Source organism: Rhineura floridana, chromosome 2 (genome assembly GCF_030035675.1).
Source record: "Rhineura floridana isolate rRhiFlo1 chromosome 2, rRhiFlo1.hap2, whole genome shotgun sequence".
Taxonomy (NCBI): Eukaryota; Metazoa; Chordata; class Lepidosauria; order Squamata; family Rhineuridae; genus Rhineura; species Rhineura floridana.
Window position 1 is genome coordinate 226,549,675 of NC_084481.1, and position 20,729 is coordinate 226,570,403.

At 45.4% G+C, this 20,729-nt stretch overlaps 2 protein-coding genes across 2 annotated transcripts in view; one reads left to right on the forward strand and one right to left on the reverse strand.

Annotated features, from left to right (window-relative positions):
- Positions 1 to 6,301, forward strand: part of LOC133377764 (endogenous retrovirus group PABLB member 1 Env polyprotein-like) — a 48,425-nt gene extending 42,124 nt beyond the window's left edge. Inside the window, exon 2 of the mRNA XM_061612398.1 lies at positions 3,456 to 6,301. Coding sequence (XP_061468382.1) covers positions 4,698 to 5,603 — 906 coding nt within the window. The 5' untranslated portion in view covers positions 3,456 to 4,697 and the 3' untranslated portion in view covers positions 5,604 to 6,301. The remainder of the gene's footprint in view (positions 1 to 3,455) is intronic.
- Positions 1 to 20,729, reverse strand: part of PRKCH (protein kinase C eta) — a 136,063-nt gene that overhangs the window by 9,074 nt on the left and 106,260 nt on the right. Inside the window, exons 11-12 of the mRNA XM_061612397.1 lie at positions 14,444 to 14,582; positions 12,808 to 12,996 (exon numbers count right to left, since the gene is read on the reverse strand). Of these exons, the coding sequence (XP_061468381.1) occupies positions 12,808 to 12,996; positions 14,444 to 14,582 (328 nt within the window). The remainder of the gene's footprint in view (positions 1 to 12,807; positions 12,997 to 14,443; positions 14,583 to 20,729) is intronic.

The window sequence follows — 20,729 nt, forward strand, 5'->3', positions numbered from 1 at the left end:
GGGATGCGCAGTACACCCCTAACAACCCTTCTTACCCAGATTTTACAGGTACGAACGCAGATTTTCCGCCCCCACCTCCACCTGCCGCTCAACAGACACCGGCTTCATGGGACCAGTACGGCGGACGCCCAGTGAACCAGCAATGACTAAATGTGGATAAGGAGGGGCTGGGAGCGGGGCTAATGAATCTTATGTCTCTGGCAGGTTTCTTTCTCTCTCTCTCTCTCCCAATCCAAGAACCCAAACTGTCCTTAAACGTGCAGGGGCAAACGGTGACTTTTCTGGTGGATACTGGAGCCACATATTCCCTGATAAATGTTGCATCCGATAGTTGGTTAAGTAAAGAAGTAAAAATGACAATGGGGGTAGACGGAAACCCCACACCTATGTGCATAACGTTACCATTGTGAGTAAAGTACAATGATAAAATGTTTAACCATGTTTTTCTTTATTCTGCTTCATGCCCTATTTCTTTAATGGGCCGTGATATGTTATGTAAACTGGAGGCTACCTTAACCTGCACCCCTGATGGGGTGGGTTTGTTGATGAGTGTATTGGGGGTGCCTGAGGGGAACACAATTAAACACAAACATATAGGTCACAGCTTACCAGAAGATCTCATTGACCTGCCACCCGACTTGTGGGGCACAGAGGATACGGATGTGGGATTGTTGCGATCGGTAAGCCCTGTCAAAATTCAGGTAAAGCCATTCCTCCCGCCACCAAACATTGCCCAGTATCCTCTGTCATTAGAAGCAAGAGAAGGCATACGCCCCATAATTGAAGGTTTCATCGCAAAAGGAGTCATCCGGCCGCAGCGAACCCCCTGCAACATGCCTATTTTACCTATAAAGAAACCCCCAAAGAAACCCGGAGATCCAGTCCGGTGGAGATTTTGCCAAGACTTGAGGGCGGTAAACAGGTATGTGGTCCCTTTACACACTGTTGTTCCAGACCCGGTGACAATCATCAGTCAGATTCCGTGGGACGCGAAGTGGTTTACCGTCATTGATTTAAAAAATGCCTTTTTTAGCATCCCTCTCCACCCAGATTCGCAGCATTTGTTCGGGTTCGAATGGGACCAGCGCTCTTTCGTTTGGACCCGAATTCCTCAGGGATACTGCGATAGTCCCAGGGTGTTTAGCCAGTGTCTACGGGACGACCTCGAGGGGTACACCCCAAAAGGGGGTTCAGTTCTTGTTTTGTACGTTGATGACATCCTGATTGCGAACGGACACCAGGGGGCGCTGCGAGAAGACGGTAAGGCTTTTCTGCTATACTTGCATTCAAGGGGCCATAAAATCGACCGGAAGAAAATTCAGTGGCTATCAGAGAAAGTTAAATACTTGGGGTTCATTCTAACGCCAGAGGGGCGACAAATGGATCCTGGGCGTGTTTCCACCATACAGAATTGTCCGCTCCCAAAGACAAAGAGACAGTTAAGAGGGTTCCTGGGACTGATTGGGTTTTGCAGACCATGGCTGCCATCCTGTGGAGAACTGAGCAAACCGCTACACGCGCTTACTGCAAGTAAAGCTCCTGATTTGATACAATGGAGCCGGGACAATGAAAAGGCGTTTGAATTACTAAAACAAAGTGTAGCCACGTCTATGTCTTTGAAACCGCCGAATTACGGTAAACCCTTTCATTTGTTTGTTCATGAAAGGTCGGGGGTAGCTAGCGGAGTTCTGACACAACTGTACGGTCCCAGTCACTTCCCAGTGGTGTTTTATTCGCAGCAAATCGACAATGTGGCTCGTGGGACCCCCCACATGCACACGCACGCTGACAGCGGCGGCTTTACTTTTGACCAAAGTGAAAGGATTGACCCTCGGTCATTCCACTACTGTCTGGACTTCGCATGCACTTTCGGCTTTGTTGCGAAAAGGTACCACGCAAGTGTTTTCAGCACAGAGGCAGCAACAGCTGGAAGCAGAGCTGTTAGAGGATCCTAATGTGCGGTTTGAACGTTGTGGACCGTTAAACCCAGCTACCCTCCTGCCCGAGTTGCCTCTGCCCTTCCCGGACCATGACTGCGTAGAAGTTTTGCAATCCACCTTGCAGATCAGACCCGATCTGTCTGATGAACCGCTACCGGAATCAGATGTCATTCTCTTCACGGACGGCAGTTCCTACTACCAGAATGGGGTAAGATACACAGGTTTTGCAATAACAACACAATGGAATGTGGTAGAGGCGGCAGCACTCCCAGGACGGTGGGGAGCGCAAGCGGCAGAAATCTACGCGCTGGCTAGAGCGTGTCAATTGTCAACAGGTAAAAAGGTGACCATCTTCACAGATAGCAGGTATGCTTTCGGGGTTATACATTGTCACATTCATTTGTGGAAATACAGGGGGTTTACAACTGCAGGGGGTAAACCAATCCAACATCTGGAACTCGTGCAAAAGTTGTTACAAACTATTCTTGAACCTTTACAGCTAGCAGTGGTGCATTGCAAAGCACACACCAAGGAGCAGGATCCTGTGACACTAGGAAATGCCCTGGCAGACCAAACTGCACGCCAAGCGGCACTGCTTCCTATAAGTATGCCAACTTTGGCGCTGGCAACTACTGCTTTTGTCCCGCCTGTATCTGTTTCAATACCCCCACAGGAACTGAAGCGATGGACCGAGCTAGGAGCGATCCTGAAACAGCAGTTATGGACTATGCCTGACGGTCGAGCGTGCCTTCCCAGAGCATTGTACCACACAGCAGCGAAATGGTTCCACGACCATGGGAGCCATTATGGTAAACATCCGCTAGTGGATTCGATAACGCGCTTCTGGTATGCCCCCAGAATTCAACCAGTATGTGGTGCAATAGTGAAAGCACGTCACATTTGCCAAGCAAACGGCCCAGATTTACCAAACAGGGCCCCGCAAGGGGGCAGACCCGTACCGGCTGCACCATTTTTACATCTTCAAATTGACTTTGTTGATCTCCCTAAAGCAGAAGGAAAGAAACATCTTTTGGTCATGGTATGTCCTTTAACAGCATGGGTAGAGGCATTCCCAACCACAAATGCCACCGCCACAACGGTGGCCAAATTGCTGCTGAAAGAAATAATACCGCAGTTCGGGGTTCCAGAGGTAATAGACTCAGACCGCGGAATACATTTTACAGGACAGATTTTGACAAAAGTCAAAGAAGGTCTGGGAATCAAACATCTATTTCACACTGTTTACCATCCACAATCGTCCGGGGCGACGGAGAGACAGAACCGGGAAATTAAGACGGCATTGGCTAAGTATACTCAGGAAACAGGTTTAAGGTGGCCTCAGGTACTCCCTCTCGTTCTTTTCCATTTGCGCACTCGCCCTACCCGAGCCTTAGGGCTCTCGCCGTTTGAATTAATGTATGGCAGGCCTCCCACAAAACGGGGGAGCTTGCCAAATGTGGATGTTTCACTATTGGGGGGGATCACATAACTGTATCCCAGTATCTTTCTCTGCAGAATAGACTCCGTGAACTGTGGAAAGCTGCGGGATCCACCAAGACGGTGCCCCTTGAGGACCAGGTGCATCCATACTGTCCTGGGGACTTTGTCTGGGCAAAGAAATTTGTGAGGGGCGATTCTTTGCAGCCAAGATTTACAGGACCACATCAAGTCCTTTTAACTACACAAGCAGCCATCTTCCTGGAAGGACGGAAGTCGTGGATACATCATTCCCACGTAAAGCCTGCTGTGGTAGCGGCACCCCCCCCCAGGTCCCCAAAATACGTTTGCAGAGGAACGAAGAAACAGGCCAGTGGCAGGCAGCCCAACTCCCTTTCCAGGACGCAGACATCGAGTAAACATCAACGCAGAAATGCCCCGGCAAGGATGGAGGATGCCTGCCTACTTGTGGGTTGTGGGTGTTTTGATTCATCATGCCTGGCCCCTATGTTGCCCCCCCAATGTGAAAGTATGCAGTGACAATGACTATTACTATCTGAAAGACTTCGGACGAACAATTCCGAAAACACAGGACTGTCCAGATCCCTTCCTGTATGATGTGGACCAGATAAAGGAAGGAATGGTGAAGGCTGACATAGCGGGACGGTTATGTCATAAAGCGGCTGTTATATTGCAACACAATTATACAGGCAGCTGGGTAGTACATTGTATCCGTGTGGAAATTGAGTGGCCCATCAGACTCGCACTTCGGTGCAGACAATATCGCCCTATGCCTAACTATGGTTGTCCCCCTAATGTGGATATAAAGTCCATAAGATCAGAGTATAACATGCTTACTTTTCAAACACAAGATAATAGAATTACTTTTCAGCTCAGGACAACAGAAAAACAGAAGTTTTGTGTGGGTATCGGTATACCATCTTGCTATGCGTGGCTGAATGATAAACTGAGCGCTCAGAAACCCGTACAGAAGCAGGTAACACGGGATACACAAAACATAAAGACATTAGGAGGGTTTAAACAAAGAAATACTAAGATAGGTGATGGGTGGGATGGAAATACGTTTGTTGCCTTCATGGAAGAAACAGCTCCTAAGAAGGGCACTTGTTATGTCTGTGCACACACACCACCACATGGACAGGCTGGAGTCCCCTTGACTGGGGCCCCTTTGCCATTGAAAGAATATCTTTCCTTTGCCTCACATTCCGGCTCACAGGAACTAGAAGGGGGGCTGGTACTAAGCTGGTACCCATCGCCAGATCAGTCTGTGTAGGCAGCGGAAGCCAGCCAACGGGTGGGATGATGTGTGATGGCTTGATTTACTCTACAAACCCGGGTAATTGGACATTTTTAAATGGAACACACAGAGCAGAGGGCTTGACTTGGTTATCCATCTGGCAGCATCTGTTGCGGCTGACTTTTGCAGACCATCATCTGGTGCCTTTCCTCACGGACTTAGTGGACCACCAAACCCCAGCTGGACTCTGGTGGCTTTGTGGACACTCAGCGGTAAGGAAACTACCAGTATCAGGCTCTTGGACCTGCACTTTGGGAAGGGTGGTGCCAGGGCTCCGGGTTTCCCCCACACTGCCCACTCTGCGCCGCCGCAACAAGAGAGGCACAGGGGAGGCAGTACTGAGAGGATTTTTTCCAATGTATGGTGCAGCCAAAACATACCAGGAACTCATAGAACTTTCACAAGCCTTTGAACGTTTTATGAATGATTCGGCTATTTCCTTTTCAGATCTTACAAATGAACAAGGACAAATTAGAACTGTAGTTTTGCAAAACCGGCTCGCCTTGGACTTTTTATTGAGCTCTCACAGGGGGGTCTGTTCGTTAATAGGGAGTGAATGTTGTACCCATATTACGGACAGTAAAGCTGACGTCATCAAACACATTAATGATATCGGAAACATTTATCATGAGGTAGAGCGCATTGGGAACTTCTCTTTGTTCTCTGGGTTTTCTGACTGGTTTTCTGCATGGCCTGACTGGCACAAAATTATATTTTACATTGTTATGGTACTTGCTTTGTTGATTTCTGTTTGCTGTTGTTTGCAATGTATTCCTAATTTGATGCAATTGGCCTCGGTCTGTTTGGGCAAGCTCACACTGTCCTTTTCCCGAAAACCACAACCGACTTACATGGAAATGGCTTTGAGACCGATTTGGCAACCCAAGCAAGGAAATACAGCTACCTGAGAGACTAGTCAGTCTCTCAGGGCTGAAAGGGGGTACTGTTAGGGATAAATTGAAACCCCCCAGTGCTTGCAAAACTATAATTCACTTGTCCTACCTAAACCAGCTTGGGCTTCACAGGAAATAGAACCAAAGTGGCCTTTATTTGACTTTTGATATAAAATGTCGGTTTATTTCCTGGTGACCTGACCCTTACCTACATTCCAGTGGCTCGCATAATAAAAGCCGGTTTAAGCTGGAAACTTCCCTACTATGCATTTCTGTATCACATTTATGCTTATGGCCTTGCTTTTAATGTGCCTTGCATAGGAATGTCAAACGCTATTCCAATGCCCCTCATATCCTTGACTTGTAATACTCCTTTGATATGTAAGCAAAGTAATATCATGTCTGTCTCCAGTTTAGGGGGCGCCCGGTTGCAGCTGGGCCTCCCCTCAATAGTTGCCTTTGTCTGTTCCTGCATAGTGCTTATCTCAAGGACATGCGAAATATGCAGACATAGAGTCTAAGAGATAATCTTGATGTTTCCACTTTGTCCTTCCCCCTGTACCCCTTTACCTCCTTACATATGTCCCAAAGCTATGACAGTTGGCAATTGCTTCTTTTGTATCTTATGACGTGAACCCGATATTGTAAACTTCGGGGTAAGCCTATATAAACTCTTGAACACCAATAAACGAGGTTCCCATGCTGGCCTGCTTCGGCTTGTAAGTATTGGGTCCCCTTTGCAAAGGTTTTTGTCTTGTGTTACTTGATCTCTGATAGTGGGTTCATTTGCACTCAACTCCGCACTCTTCCCGGGTGTAATAAGCGAGTTGGGGTTGACAGGGCGACTTGCGTGTTGGGTTTGGACCTAACATAACAGAAATGGAGAATTTGTGGCAGTGCACATGTTATTGGATTCCAAATCCAGTGTCTGTTGGTGGCTTCCTGTCAATGGAATCCACAGTGGGTTTTAGTCCAAATGTTCAAGGACTGAAAGATCGGATTAAAACCAGGGGTGTAGTTGTCCACGGTCTCGGGGAGTGTGTCTTAGACCCCTTACTTTTTGGGGAGCAGAACCCAGCAGGGTCTCTATGTCACCAGTGTCCAACAAGCCAATCAGCATGAAAGGGGAGTGTGTTGGCCACTGAGAAGTACCTCCTAACACGCGTCCTTTCCTGCTGATTGAAGCCAATTAGAGTGAAACAAGGCAAGAGAGCCACTGAGAAGACTCTCCTCAGTAGCTAACATACTCCCCTTCCATGCTGACTGGCTTCTAGGGAAGGACTGAGGAATGTGGAGGAGATGATGGAGAGCAAGCAAGCGAGGGGGCATGGCCGCGAGGGGGCATGGCATGACTATCATGAAGGGACCCTGCATTTCTGGATTTGCCACTATGCCACTGATTAAAACCCAGAGCAGAGTCCACTGCTCTAGTGACATGGAGCCACCATTGTCCTAATCCCATCAGCCTCAGCTGACATGGCCAAGGATGGAAGTTGGAGTCCAACAACATCTGGAGGGCCAGAAGTTCCCCACCCTTGCATTGTGAGATGGGCTCTATCCTGCTCTACACATGCAGCAGAATATGCTGTCAGAATCCTGAGGTGGTAGGGTGGGCTCTACTGCTTCAGGTTGCAAAGGGGAGAGGATGTCATTTTAAAAAACGGCTTTGAGTTAATTTTCAAAAATTCCCTGAAATAGAAATCTAGCACATCAGGAAGGATATCTTGCAGTCTAGATGACTGTCTCAGACCTCATTCCCACCTCATTCTGTGCAAGTGTAAATCAAGCCTGGTTGGCTACTGGATGCTGACTTAGATGCTGGACTAAGTGGATCTTTGGTCTGATTGAGCAGCACTCTTCAAATGGCCTGGTTTGCCCATAACTTTAAGCCATACTTAAACATGTGTTGCAAGTGTGACGCAAGTGACCAGCCATTGTTTTAAGATCAATACATATCACATGCCTGTACCCAGAAGGACAGATTATGCTGCCAAAGGAAACTAGGTCAAGTGCGATCATTGGGCAGATTTGCTATTTTTCATGGATGACTCAGAGGCTGGGAAAAGAATCCCGGATCAGGTAGATATCATTTTTGCCTTTATGACTACAAAGACAGGCTTGGAGTGGGTAGGAAATCCCAGGTAAAATACTCAGGAACCCAAGTGGATTAATCTTCCTGATCATCAGGTGGGGTTTAGAAACAAATGCTTCTAGGGTTTCAGATTCTTGAATGACTTTCTGCCATACTGCCTGATGCAGCAATCCCTTCTGCCCTGCAGCAGATTTAGGTTAGAAAAGAAAAAAAAACCTTGCACCATGATTTTGGGCTCCTCCACGTGACCCGTTTATTGAGCATTCATCCTGATTTGTTTGCAGGCAGATTATATGACAATGAGCCTTTGTCGAGACTTCCGGAAAGGGTGACTTCGCTTGTGCCTGCTTTTGAGACGGGCTCCCGCCTCAAAAGAAGCTTATTCAGATATAAATCAGTCAGAACATTTTTTTTTTTGACTGATGAAATTTCTCCCGGGCAGGGAGAAACGTAGAGATCAACCTCAAAAGCCTGTTTTTGTTGGGAGGACTGGATTTCATTAATTTATGAGAAAAGGTCCAGCCAGCAATGCCGGACGGACTTCCGAACAAGCTCTATCTGATTAATGCGATACGTTTATCTTTTCTTCAAAGAGAAAACGGACTAACAGGCAAGCACCCTTCTTTCTATTATTTTTTTTACTTGGTTTAAATTGTTGCAGCAAAAAGAGATTTGTCAAATGAATCAGCTTTAAAGAACTTCTGGGTGAGCTATAACTCTTCTCTGTTATTCACGAAATTAACAGCTTATCTCTGTTTCTATTGCAAAAAGCTGTCCTGGAAGTGCATTCTAAAGATATAAACAGAAGAGGGATTTCTATTCCGAGGAACATTATATTGTCTGGGACTATTCTCTTTTTGGTCTATTTTATTTTGACGAATCTGCTTCTTCACGACGCCACTAACTGTTTTGATGCTGGGAACTAAATTTGTTTTGTGTTCTTGAACATAGAGAGATAAGGCAGGCTGCTCTGTTTATACTGTGATGTCATCAAGCCTGGAATATTAACCCAATTGTTGCTGAAATAAGAAGTGGTTCTTCTTTATTTTTGTTTTGTTTTGTTTTGTTTTCGTGGTTTTAAAAATGGCAATCAAGAAAGTGGCTGAGAATCTGGAAGTAATTATGTTTCAGAAAATAATGGATGAGATTGAGATAACGAAACAAACCCTGCGACAGGGCAGTAAGGAGCTGAAAATTGAACTGAGCAAAATGACGCAGGAGCTTAAAGAAATAGGGGATCCTGTGAGAGAGGAGAATGAGATCAGAGATGAGAAAAGAAAAAATAAAGGGAAGATACAAGCCCTGGAGATTGGAACAAATGTGGAATTGGAAAAAGATCTGGAGTTTATGGATATTAGAAATAAAATCTACTGTTTGGAATTTAACGTTATCTCTGAATAAATTAATGAAGATATTAGAGATAAAGTTATCAATGGCTTGGATAATCTTCTGGACTGGAAAGACGTGATGGAGCTTGATATACAGAAAATCTATGGAATTAACTGCAGCCATGTGACAATGGAAAAACTCTCAAGAGATGAGCCAGTGCATTTTGTAAAAAAGAAGAACACAGATATGACTTTACAACAATATTTCAGCAACTTATTCAGAATTGATGGCAAGAAAATATTTGGGATAGAGGAAATTCCCATCAGACTCTTATTATATGACTATGGCTATGACAGCAAGATTATTATGGAATACTGATAATGGAAGATTGGACACTGAAATTACTGGACTTAACAGGACTATTGGAGATGGAAGATGGAATTAATATGGATAATGGAATAATGGCTCTTGAAATTATTGGACCTAACAGATTTTGATGAGATGGATTAATCGATATGTTTATTTGGACTATGGTTATGACAATAAGATTATTATTATTATTAACGAGATGGATTAATCAACATGTTTATTTGGAGAAAAATTGATAGATATATTTCTTAAAGAATTGAAACCTCTCTTTGACTTTTTGTGGAAAGAATAAAGTAATGTTTATGAGATTTGATGATTAATTAAGATAACTACTGGAGGAAAGTGATTTTATAATATAATTTAAGAGACAGGATTGTTATATATTGTAGACCTATAACTGATTTGATCTGCGACAAATGGGAAGTCAACATTTTATTTTTTTGTTTAATCATTTTTGTTTTGTTTTGTTTTTTGTCTTTGAATGTTTTATGATTTTGTTTTGTATGTTTTATGAAAATTTGAATAAAAATTATTGTAAAAAAAAAAAAGACAATGAGCCTTTGTCCCCCATCCATCTTGATTGGCTTGTGTGGTGGTTATACATCTTCCAGTTAATCATTTGTTCACCCCATACTTTTCAGTACATTTCCCCATCAATTTCCTACTTGCAAAAAGTCCGGGTGTTTTTCTTAAGTGGATTGGTTGCACCAGAGCACTTTAATCCACTTTAATTGTGCAAACCTACATTTACGGTATGTGGGTTGAATCCCTCTTGCAAAAATACTGACAGTCTGGAGGTGACCTTTTTTGCATCTAGCAATATGGTAGGCAGGGCAGGAGCACATTGCAAAAATGCCCACCATAAAAACCAGGTCCCGTTCCACTGCCGAAACAAATCCAAGACCCTGACAGCACAGGTGGGGCACACGGCAAGTCAAACCATAGATGAGATGGGATGCTGAGCTCTGGAAATTCTGTGGATTGCATCTTGGAGGTATTTGCAACTGTAGTCACACATGTGCGTCTCTGATTGCAAAATCCAAGCTAGGTTTAATAGTGCTTTAAAGCTGAGGCAAATTATTGAAGCAGGTGAAGAGGGAAGCTCCAAGCCCAAATATATTGTGTATCCCCAAATGCTGGAATCGGGGGTGGCACCTGCTCTTTGGAACTCCCTCCTGTTACATATCAGACAGGCGCTGTCTTTTTGGTGCCTGTTGAAGACGTTACTCTTCCAACAAGCCTTCTAAGTGGAGAAGTCCCAACACCTTAACCACTACGCCACACTGGCTGTCTTGGTAACTATGAGAGACAATACATGTAAAATCTAAACTTCTGAAAACAGATTCCCCGGGGGTGCCTGGTGCCCAATGGGACTGGCAGGTGGAAGACAAGGGGACCAGCACTAGGTGGAGCCAAAGCCAATGACCGGCAAAGTCACCCCCTGACTGGTTGTAAGTAAGAAGGCAGGCAGAGGACAGCTAACTGAGAGCAGACTGAGATTGGTGTGGCAGTGCCCAGTAGCCCCAAGGAACCAGCCTCCACCGTTATCGCCCATGGCCTGGTTGAATTTTAAATCTGGTTATTTGTCTTGCTCAGGGACACCATGGACATTATTCCAAAGGCAGGACAGCCCCTGAGAACATCAGCAATTGGGGCATAATGGTTAGAGGGTTGGACTAAAACTGGGGAGGCCCTGCTTCAAATCCTCACTCCGCCATGAAGCTCACTTGGTGACATTGGGTCGGTCGTTCTCTCTCAGCCTAGCCTCACAGAGTTGTTGTGAGGATAAAACTGGGGTGAGGTGGAGAAGAGGACCATGTACACCATCTAGCGTTCCTTAAGAGTAACAGTGGGATATAAATAAATAAAACAGGATAAATCCTCTTCAGCAATATTTTGGCTTCGTATGCTAGCTAAGTTAATGATATTTTGGCTTCACACGCTAGCTAAGCTACCTGCACTGAAAAGCATTCATGGGGAAGGGACATTTGTCAGCGGTAGAGCATGCAGAAGGTCCCAAGATCAATCCCCAGCATCTCAAGGAACGATTGGGAAAGACTTCCTGGCAGAAATCCTGGAGAGCTGCTGCCGGTCAGAGTAGAAAATATTGCCCTAGATGGACCATTGGTCTGACCCAGAACAAGGCAGCCTCCTACATTCCGAATGTAACAGGAATTCAATATTCTGTATTCTGACGTGGGAAATATTTCAATGTGGGGGCAGGCGAATAGTCACATGAGTCCACTCTTGGTTTTAATTTCATTTGGCTCCAGCAAGACAAGGTGGATTAGCTGGTTTCGTGGGGTCCAAGCAACTTGCCTGGTGGAGCAGCAACCTAGCTTCCTGGAGTGGCATTGCTCTTAGTTATCCGGAGGGAGAAAGTGAGGGGTGAGGCAGCATTGAGATTGGGGCTGCATGGATGCACCAGCAGCTGCGAGTTTTCCTATCTAGGGCCAGCACAAGACAAGCCAGGTGAGGTGCGCAGACCACACACCTCCTCCTCGTCCACTGCTGCTGATGCCATTTCCCCTCGCCCCCTGCTGCTCTTGCCTGCCCTCTTGCTCCCTGCTGACAAAAGTGCTGGATAAATTTAAGGCAAATTTAAACAGTAATTTGCTGCCATTGGGGCAAAGCAGCGGCACCGTCACTCCCAAGGCCTCACTCTGAAGAAGGGCCCTTTCCTCAAAGAGAAGCATCAAGCATGTGGGCAGCCTTGTCAGCCGCACTGTGTGGGCAGGTGGCAAGCGGGAGGCGGCGGCAGCACACAGAGCGTGACAGTGGCTGGTCTGTCAGTTCAGCCCACCACCCTTTCCAATCCACTGCCTGAGCCACGTGGCTCATGGTGGCGGTGGTTTGCTTTTCTATCTTGTCCTTCCTTCTGCAGGAGCCCAGGCTGGTAAATAAAGCAACAAAAGAATACAATTAATTAAAACACCTGAAAGCAATTAAAAACAGCCACATAGCCTCACCGCTTACAAATTCAAGGCGGCCAGGAACAGTATCATGTGGCCATCAAATGTCTGGGTGAGCAGGAATGTTTTAAAAGTCCTCCTGTGTGTTAATTCAGGGCTGGTGCTGTTCATCTCTCTCTTACGCTCTGTCTCCCCTTAGTGAAACACATCAAGCCAGAAGGAAGCGGTGCAAACAAGATATGCAACACTGACAGCCAGTGTGGTATAGTGATTAGAGTGCCAGACTGGGACCTGGAAAACCAGGGTTCAAATCCCCGCTCGGCCATGAAGCTCACTGGGTGACCTCGGGTCAGTCACTGTCTCTCAGCCTAACCCACCTTCCAGGGTTGTTGTGAAGGTAAAATTGGGAGGGGAAGGAACCGTGTCTGTACGCTACCTCGAGCTCCTCAGAGGAAAGGTGAGATACAAATGTAATAAATAAACAAACAAAAATGCCAAACTCAAGGGGTATACGTACGGCCTTCAAGATCGTCACGGCATCTTCCTGGAGCCAAGATGGATAGGCGATTTCATCGTTGAGGATGGCCTCAAAGAGGTCATCCTCATTTTCAGCTTCAAAGGGGGCGTGGCCACAGAGCATCTCATAGAGTAGCACTCCCATTGCCCACCAGTCAACATCAGGACCATAAAGCATCTCTTGTAAAATCTGCAATGAAGGAGGGATAAATAAAGCTGCCCAGTCATTTTTAGTCCCTGCCTGCTAATCACTTGATGACTCCAACACGGAGTGATGACATGCATGTGTGGAAGTTTGAAAGCAGCAAGACTTCATAATTTTGTTCCAGAGGGGTAGCTGTGCTACTCTCTTGCAGCCAAAGCAGTCATTAAGAGTCTTGTAGTACCTTAGAGACTAATGAATGTATTATGGCATAAGCTTTTGTGGATGCAAACCTGCTTCATCAGATGCATGAAATGAAATCTTAGTTAGGAGGTATTTAAAGACAACAATTGTAAGGTAGGAGTTGAATGGCAATGGCATGCAAAAATTAAGTCAGTGAACATTAGAGTTTCAATTTATATTACACAGGCAGACCTTTCACCTTTTACAGTAGCAGATTGGTTATAGTTGCTGAGATCATTGCATTAACACCTGTAGTAGGGCAGGGACTGACCTATAAGAAACAGTCATAGATAGCACAGATATTCTGGCATTGGTGAGCTAACTGATATATATAGTGTGATAAAAATCCTATGTAGTGTGATGGCAATATTCTCCAGTCCACACAAAAGTTGAGAAATCAAGGTCTGGTTCATATTTGCATGGTCACCCTTGGATGACTGCAGCATCAAGCAATGACTTGCACATGTGAATGGGTCATCACAGCACTAACATCACAGAAAGAAGTTTCCTATCACCCATTTTCCAACATAAACCATTCACACATTTGGCTGCAAGTTATCATGTACTGGGAAAATGAGAGGTACATATGCTACATATGCATATGTGAACGATTAAAGTGTAAGTTTAATGTCTGAACTGGCCCATAGAAGGGGCAAAAAGCAGATTCTGAAATGTTAAATGATAATGCCTCCAGAGGCACCTGTGCAGAAAGGGGGCACCAAAATGCATTTGACACAAATGCTGGTGGACGTATGCTGGTGGGGAGGGGAGCATACTGGCTCTCTTTGAGGCACGGCCATTGTGCATGGGTGGTTTTACATCAACATGGATGTATTTCCATTTGCAGATATGGAAAATATATCCTTCATTACTCACGCGTGCTGGTTTGAATGCAGTCGGCTCCTGGATGCATGCGCAGAACAGCTGTCCCATGTGCAGAACAACATACCTGCTGCATACATAAGAGGCTCACAGCTTTGAGGTGATTATGTGAACTCAGTGCAAACATATATCCCAATGCCTTGCCACAAAAGCTCTGAACGTTGCATTCAGGGTAAGTAATGCTAATGAATGGGAAATATGGAACGGAACTCAATGCTAGTGTCACCTGGCGTAGTTCCATTGAAGTTACTGGATATCGCTAACTTAGGTTCATTACTTTCAATGGGTCTGTTCTGAGTACGACTTAGCTGAATACAATCCATGGGGTTTCAAGAGTCACTATGAGAAAGTGTTGCTCCTGGACTGGTACCTCTGGGGCGATATAGTCGGGCGTTCCGCAGAATGTCGCTGTGGTGACCCCATCACGGATTCCTTCTTTGCACATCCCAAAATCTGCCAGCTTGCAGTGTCCCTCGTGATCTAGCAGCACGTTATCCAGCTTCAAATCCCTACAACAGCAATGATATGCATCAGATTGGGAGCGGTAAATTGAGACAAAAAGGAAAGGTGTTCACAAGACCAAGACCATGGCCAACACCAACAGAGATGCTGCCACAATTTTTATTTTCATTGGTTGTCAGCCCACAAGTGACACTAGAATAATTTCTAGATGAGTCACAGGAAGATGGTATAGGAAGTGGAAGAGAGGTCTCGTGTTCCTTGAGTTACAGTAACTGTCATTGTGGAAGAACAATCGATCCCAACAACACAATCAAAACTAAATAGAATGGGAAGGATATCTAGCTACATAAGAACATCAGGACAAAAGCCAAAAGCCCATCTAGTCCAGAACTCCAGGGGCGTCACTAGGGCGGTGCGGCAGGTGCGGGCCGCACCGGGTGACACCACCAGACGAGGGTGACACCCAGAGCCGCCGCCCCCCAGGCACCACCTAGGCACCAAAGAGAGTCTTCGCGTCGCGCACTGGCTGCCTTCCTCGGCTGTTAGAAGTTGGAAGCGGTGGCAGACAATGAGGCGGCGGTGCGCTCCCGGGCCCTGTCATTCGGCCGCACGCTCTTAGAGGCTGCGTGCGTGCTCTGCCGCGCACGCAATCGCTCAGAGAGAGAAGGTGCTGCGGGCCGCACCGGGTGACACCAATCCTAGTGACGCCACTGCAGAACTCTGTCCTTGTAGCAACCAACCAGGTGGCTACAGGGAGCCCACAAGCAGGACCTGAACACAACAGCACTTTCCCTAGTTGTGATCTCCAGCAACAGGCATTCAGAGACATACTGGTAAGGATGGAAGGATCTGTCACTTTCAGTTCTCCCCACTTCTCATTTTTCCAACCTTAAATTTGGTTCTTCACATTTCTGCAGCAATTTGTGAACTATTTTTTTAGAAAAACCCTCATGACAATTCTCACGTTCCTAGGAAACTGCTCTATTTCTATTTATTTGTTTCTTGTAGAAAATTCCCTCTGGCTCTCTGCGTGCACTTACATTTAAATGCGCTACTCTTCAATGGGATACTGTGGTTTTGCCTGGGAAGAATGCAGCTGCCAGACTGGTAAGCAGAGCAGCCCAATGACACCATGGGTCACCAATCCTGAAAGCGGGGTACTGGCTGCCAGTGAGCTACTGGGCCCAATTCAAGGTGTCATTACTAACATATCAAGTCCTAAATGACTCAGGACCCAAGTAGCTAAGAGTACCTTCCCCAGCATCAACCATCTCGGACCATATGATCAGTAGGTGAGACCTTGGTGGTGCTCAGTTAGCACTGATCCATGACAGGGCTTTTTCAGTAGTGGCTCCCTGTTTCTGAAATGCCCTCCACAGTGAGTTGTGCTTGTCTCCCTCATTATTGACTTTCAGGAGGATTTTTTTTAAAAAAAATCTGTTTACCCTGGCATTTGATGGCTGAAGGAGACTGTTCACTAACCTATAAAGCCTTACATGGCATGGGACCACAATACCTGTCGGAACGCCTCTCCCGATATGAACCTACCCGTACACTTCGGTCAACATCGAAGGCCCTCCTCCGGGCGCCTACTCAGAGAGAAGCTCGGAGGGTAGCAACAAGAAAAAGGGCCTTCTCAGTGGTGGCCCCCGAGTTATGGAACGATCTCCCCCTTGAAGTACGCCTGGCGCCAACGTTAATATCCTTTCAGCGCCAGGTTAAAACATTCCTCTTCTCCCAGGCATTTTAATTAATTATGTTAATCATTTTTAATCATTTAATCATTCAACATTATAACATCTTTGTATTTTATACTTTATGCTTTTTGTATTTAGAATATTAGTATTTTTAACGTTAGTATTTTTGAGTGTTCTAATTCTATATGTGTTTTAAGTGTATATTGATGTATTTATTCTGTTGTGAACCGCCCAGAGAGCTTCGGCTATGGGACGGTATAGAAATTTAATAAATAAATAAATAAATAAATGGAAGAATGTTTTTATCTGTAACTGTATTTAGAATGTTTTAATTGTTTTTAGAATTTTTTGCTGCTGTTGTTGCTAAAATGTGTTGATGTGTTTGCTGCCATGGGCTCCTTCAGGAGGAAGGGCAAGATATAAATTCAATAAATAATTCACTAAATAGTAACTTTTTAATTTATAAAATAATTCCTATCCTGCCTTCCAAATTTCAAGAGAGGCCCCAAAGCACCCCCAGATGCTTAGGTGGTTAAAAAGAAAAATATGAATTGCTGGATTTTACCTATTAATTGCTCATAAAGGGTAGAGGCAGAGAAAAGCACCATTTCTGCCATTTAAACAGTGTCTCAGACTGTAAGATTACGAGACTGATCAACATCTCTGCTCAGCCTGGGTCTCCCACATAGGTCTCCTCCAGATGTTGTTCACAGCAACTTTATCTCCCAGTCTTTTTCTCTAGCAAGATACTATTTTAAGACCAAAAGAAAAGCCTGATGGATCAGGCCAGTGGCCCATTTAGTCCAGATGTCCCAATGGGAAGCCCACAAGGACAACCTGAGCACAACAGTAGGTTTCCCCATTTGTGATTCTCAGCAACTGGTGTTCAGAGACATACTGTCTCTGACAGTGGAGGGAGAACATAGCCAGCATGGCTAGTAGCCACTGATAGCCTTATCGTCCATGGATTTATCTGATTTTCTTTTAAAGTCATCCATGTTGGTGGCCAACGCTACTTTCTTTTCTTGTTAATTCTACTTCCTGTTGATGTCCTCAGTTTCTCATCCTCTTCCTTCTCGTTCCCTTGGCCCTATTCAGTCTGATTTTTTTTAAAAAAACCCTCTGTCCTCATTGTTTCTCCTGTTTTCCTTTATATTCTCCATCTTTCTCTGTCTTCTGTTTATTTCTGCTGCTTTCAAGCCTGCTACCATAACAACAACAACAAGAGCCTGCAGATTAGGAGTATGGAACCGTTTTCAGCCCAAGGGCCACATTCCCTTCTGGGCAATCTTCTGGGGGCCACATGCCAGTGGTGGGCGGGACCAAAGGCAAAAGTGGGTGGAGCACTTCATATAAATGTTACTTTTATACAGTAGACTAGTTTTTACAAACACATGCCCCTGTGTATCCTCTGTCTAGGCAAGCAAGAAGAGGTCAAAGGCACATCCCCAGCCAAGCAAGTAGTAATTTAGTATTGCTTTTAGCCATAGGCCATCACAAAATGCAGCAATTATAAAACATCAACAGATAAACACAGCTAAACCCATTTACAAAACATTAAAAGGCTTTAAAATCTTGGATATGAATCATATGATGCAATAAAATAAAATAAAAATAAAATGAAAATAAATTATTATTTTTTTTTTTTTTAGGACAGCACTAAAGTATAACGATGCTTTCAGGGCCTGCATCCCTTCACATGGGCGGAACTGACTTATGCTAGCATTGTTTCAGGATGCATTCAGAGGCATACAGTTTGAAGAGAGACTGGCCAGGAAATGGTATACATTTTCCCAAAGGTTGAGTCTTGTAGAAAACACATCTTCAGAGGCAAAAATCATTTTGTTGCATGACGCGCAGCACATCTGCACGGGACGGTCATGGAAGACCAACGGTTGCTGGACATAAACCGCCTGAACAGCAACTGGGGAAGGTCCTGCCAAGGCTCCAGGCTGCGTGGTGTAGGGCTGTGTGGGGTACGGGGGGGGCTGCCCATCTTTCATAGTTGGCCCAACCCCATAGCGAGGGACAGGATATGGATATGGGTATGGGGCAGAGGTGTTAATTCCGGTCGTCTCCGCATAAGATGGAGGTGCGGGCACAGGGAAAGCAGGAGCAGATGGAGGAGCAGCCATTTTTCTTGATGGGAGTCTGAGCCATGGTAGATCGAGGCAAAGAAGGGGAATATCCAGCAATGCATCCAGGGCGGGAGACAGGTTTTGTATTTCCCCAAGATGGATTATTGCCTCACAGATGTACGCCGGCCTGCAGATGTTAGAAAGGGGGCGGTTCAGAGAGGGTAGCGGATCCACTGCTCGACATTTAGACGGAGACCCCAGTTCTGCATTTTCCAAAAATCTTACATCAGTCCAAGAAGGGACAGAATAAGTATTCAGAAATTCCCTACGAGGGCGGTCACTAATCGAAGAGGGAAGGAAACACGGATTATCATCGTAGGACTGATGAAGGGGGGATGAGTCCGCCGCAGGTGCCGTGATCTGTGTGTCGCGGGCTAGTTGGGGAGAGCGCCCCACATCTGTAGGGATTTGCGTTTCCGACCTCACGTGAGTAGGGGGTTCAGCTAAGGTCATCCTAGCCTGCAAACAATTTGAAAGGTTCTGCAATCTGGTGATAATGTCCCGTTGGGCGTGCACAGAAAGTCTGAAAAAATTTGTGAGGAGATCCTCCTCTTCTCCACAGAAGAAGCTGAGCGGTTCTTCCTTACTTACGATGTTAAGTCTGGGCTCTTGGTTTGGGCTGGGTGTCATACTGACTAGGCGTAAGTTGGAAGCTAAACTCGCTTCTCCAGTGACGGTAGGGCCCTGGTTAAAAGAGACCGTGCCAGATTTACTAGTCTTTCTTGAGGACTTGGTAGTCGAGCGAGTTGTTCCCTTGTCCAAAGTTTTTGTCCCAGAATCGACAATGGGAACACTTGATGTTGAGTGTAATAGATTTGGGCTTGGAAACAAAGGATACGGGTCCACTATATTTTGAAAGTGTCTTTGGATAGATATTCCATGTGTGTGCAGCATTTGCCTGTTTGCACGCAGGTGGCTTGCTGCCTCCGAGCTTCTAAAAGTGAGCAGAACCGTTGTATTTATGGAAGTGCTGTATAGATGTTCCACTTTGATAATGTCCGAGGCCTTTATCTGCACCAGATCCAATGATTGTAAAAATTTAAAAACGTGTGATTTCCGCATGGCGGGAGAGTCTCTAAAATTGATCCCAGGGTAATTTAACAGTGCTATTTTGTTTTGGCTGTATTGTAAATTCCATCGCTTCTCTTTGGTTGGAGGACAGGGAGGGTGTAAATCTTTCAATTTCTGCTCCGGACAGGCCCGCCATTCAGGACGCTGTGTGCAGGATGGACTCCCACAGGTTGGAGTTGGCGTTCGCGATGTTAAAAGAGTTGTCTCGGGTTGGGATTTGAGATGCGAATGATGATGTTCCGGAATCCGTGAGCTTTCCCTATGAGGGCTCCTGGGTTTTGGCAGCACTTCCAGGATTTTTAAAAGGTTACTGAAGTTCATTTTCCCGGCCCTCAGTGGCTTATACTTTTTGATGTTTTTAGATTTTTTCACATTTAAGGCCACTTTGTGTTTAAGTCTACGTTTGCGTGGCTGGGCTGCATGTTGAATACCTGCAAAGTCGCCCGTCCTATGATGCGTGTTTAATTTTTTGAATTCCTCAGTAAGGGTCGTAAGTAATCTGTTAGCTTCCCTGATGAAGTTTTTCATGCAAACAATCTCTCTTGAAGTTTTCACCAAATGAGATTTCATCCCTTGAAGATCAACAGGGTTATAAACTTGATGTTTGCATACGTTTCCCGGAGAGGTGACTGATAAATACTGAGGCGAAGATGGATCTGTCAGACAAGGAAAGCTCGAAGCCTCATGAGTAATCCCGGTGGTAACTATGGCTTCAGAGTGGTGATTTAATAGATTTTCGGCCTGCTCCAGTTCCAGAGCCAGGTTTTGTGTAGAAAAAGGAGGCAAGCCCAATGTTCCAAGCGTATCTTTCGTGTCTATGGACCAGTCCAGAATCACATTGGTAGAGGTGTTGGAGTCAGCGGTATGAAACAGGCCAGAGGGGTGGGCGTTGCCATCAGACCTTGATCCGGCACCCAAGAGGGATAATATATCACGTTTCCCCCCCGTCCGTGTTTGAGGGGGAAAAATGAGTAGTTTTTAGTTGTTTCACATCGCCAGAAGGCATTCCTGTTTCCCCTTCTAGCAGGATTCCCTGCTCTTTACACATTTTCCTCGTGTGAACCATTTTATAGGAGAGGTGGCTTTAAGGCAGAGAAAACAACTAACAAATGGCGAGCACAGCTTCTTAAAAAGGAGGCTCCAAAGTTTTGATGACGAGAGGAGGGAAGTTTAAACATCAACAAACGTAGTGAATCACTTTCTTATCTTGAACGAGGCTTGAGTTAAATTTATGTTGGTTCAAGATTCAAGGCTCAAGAGACATAAACGTTTGGAGGAATTACCTTAC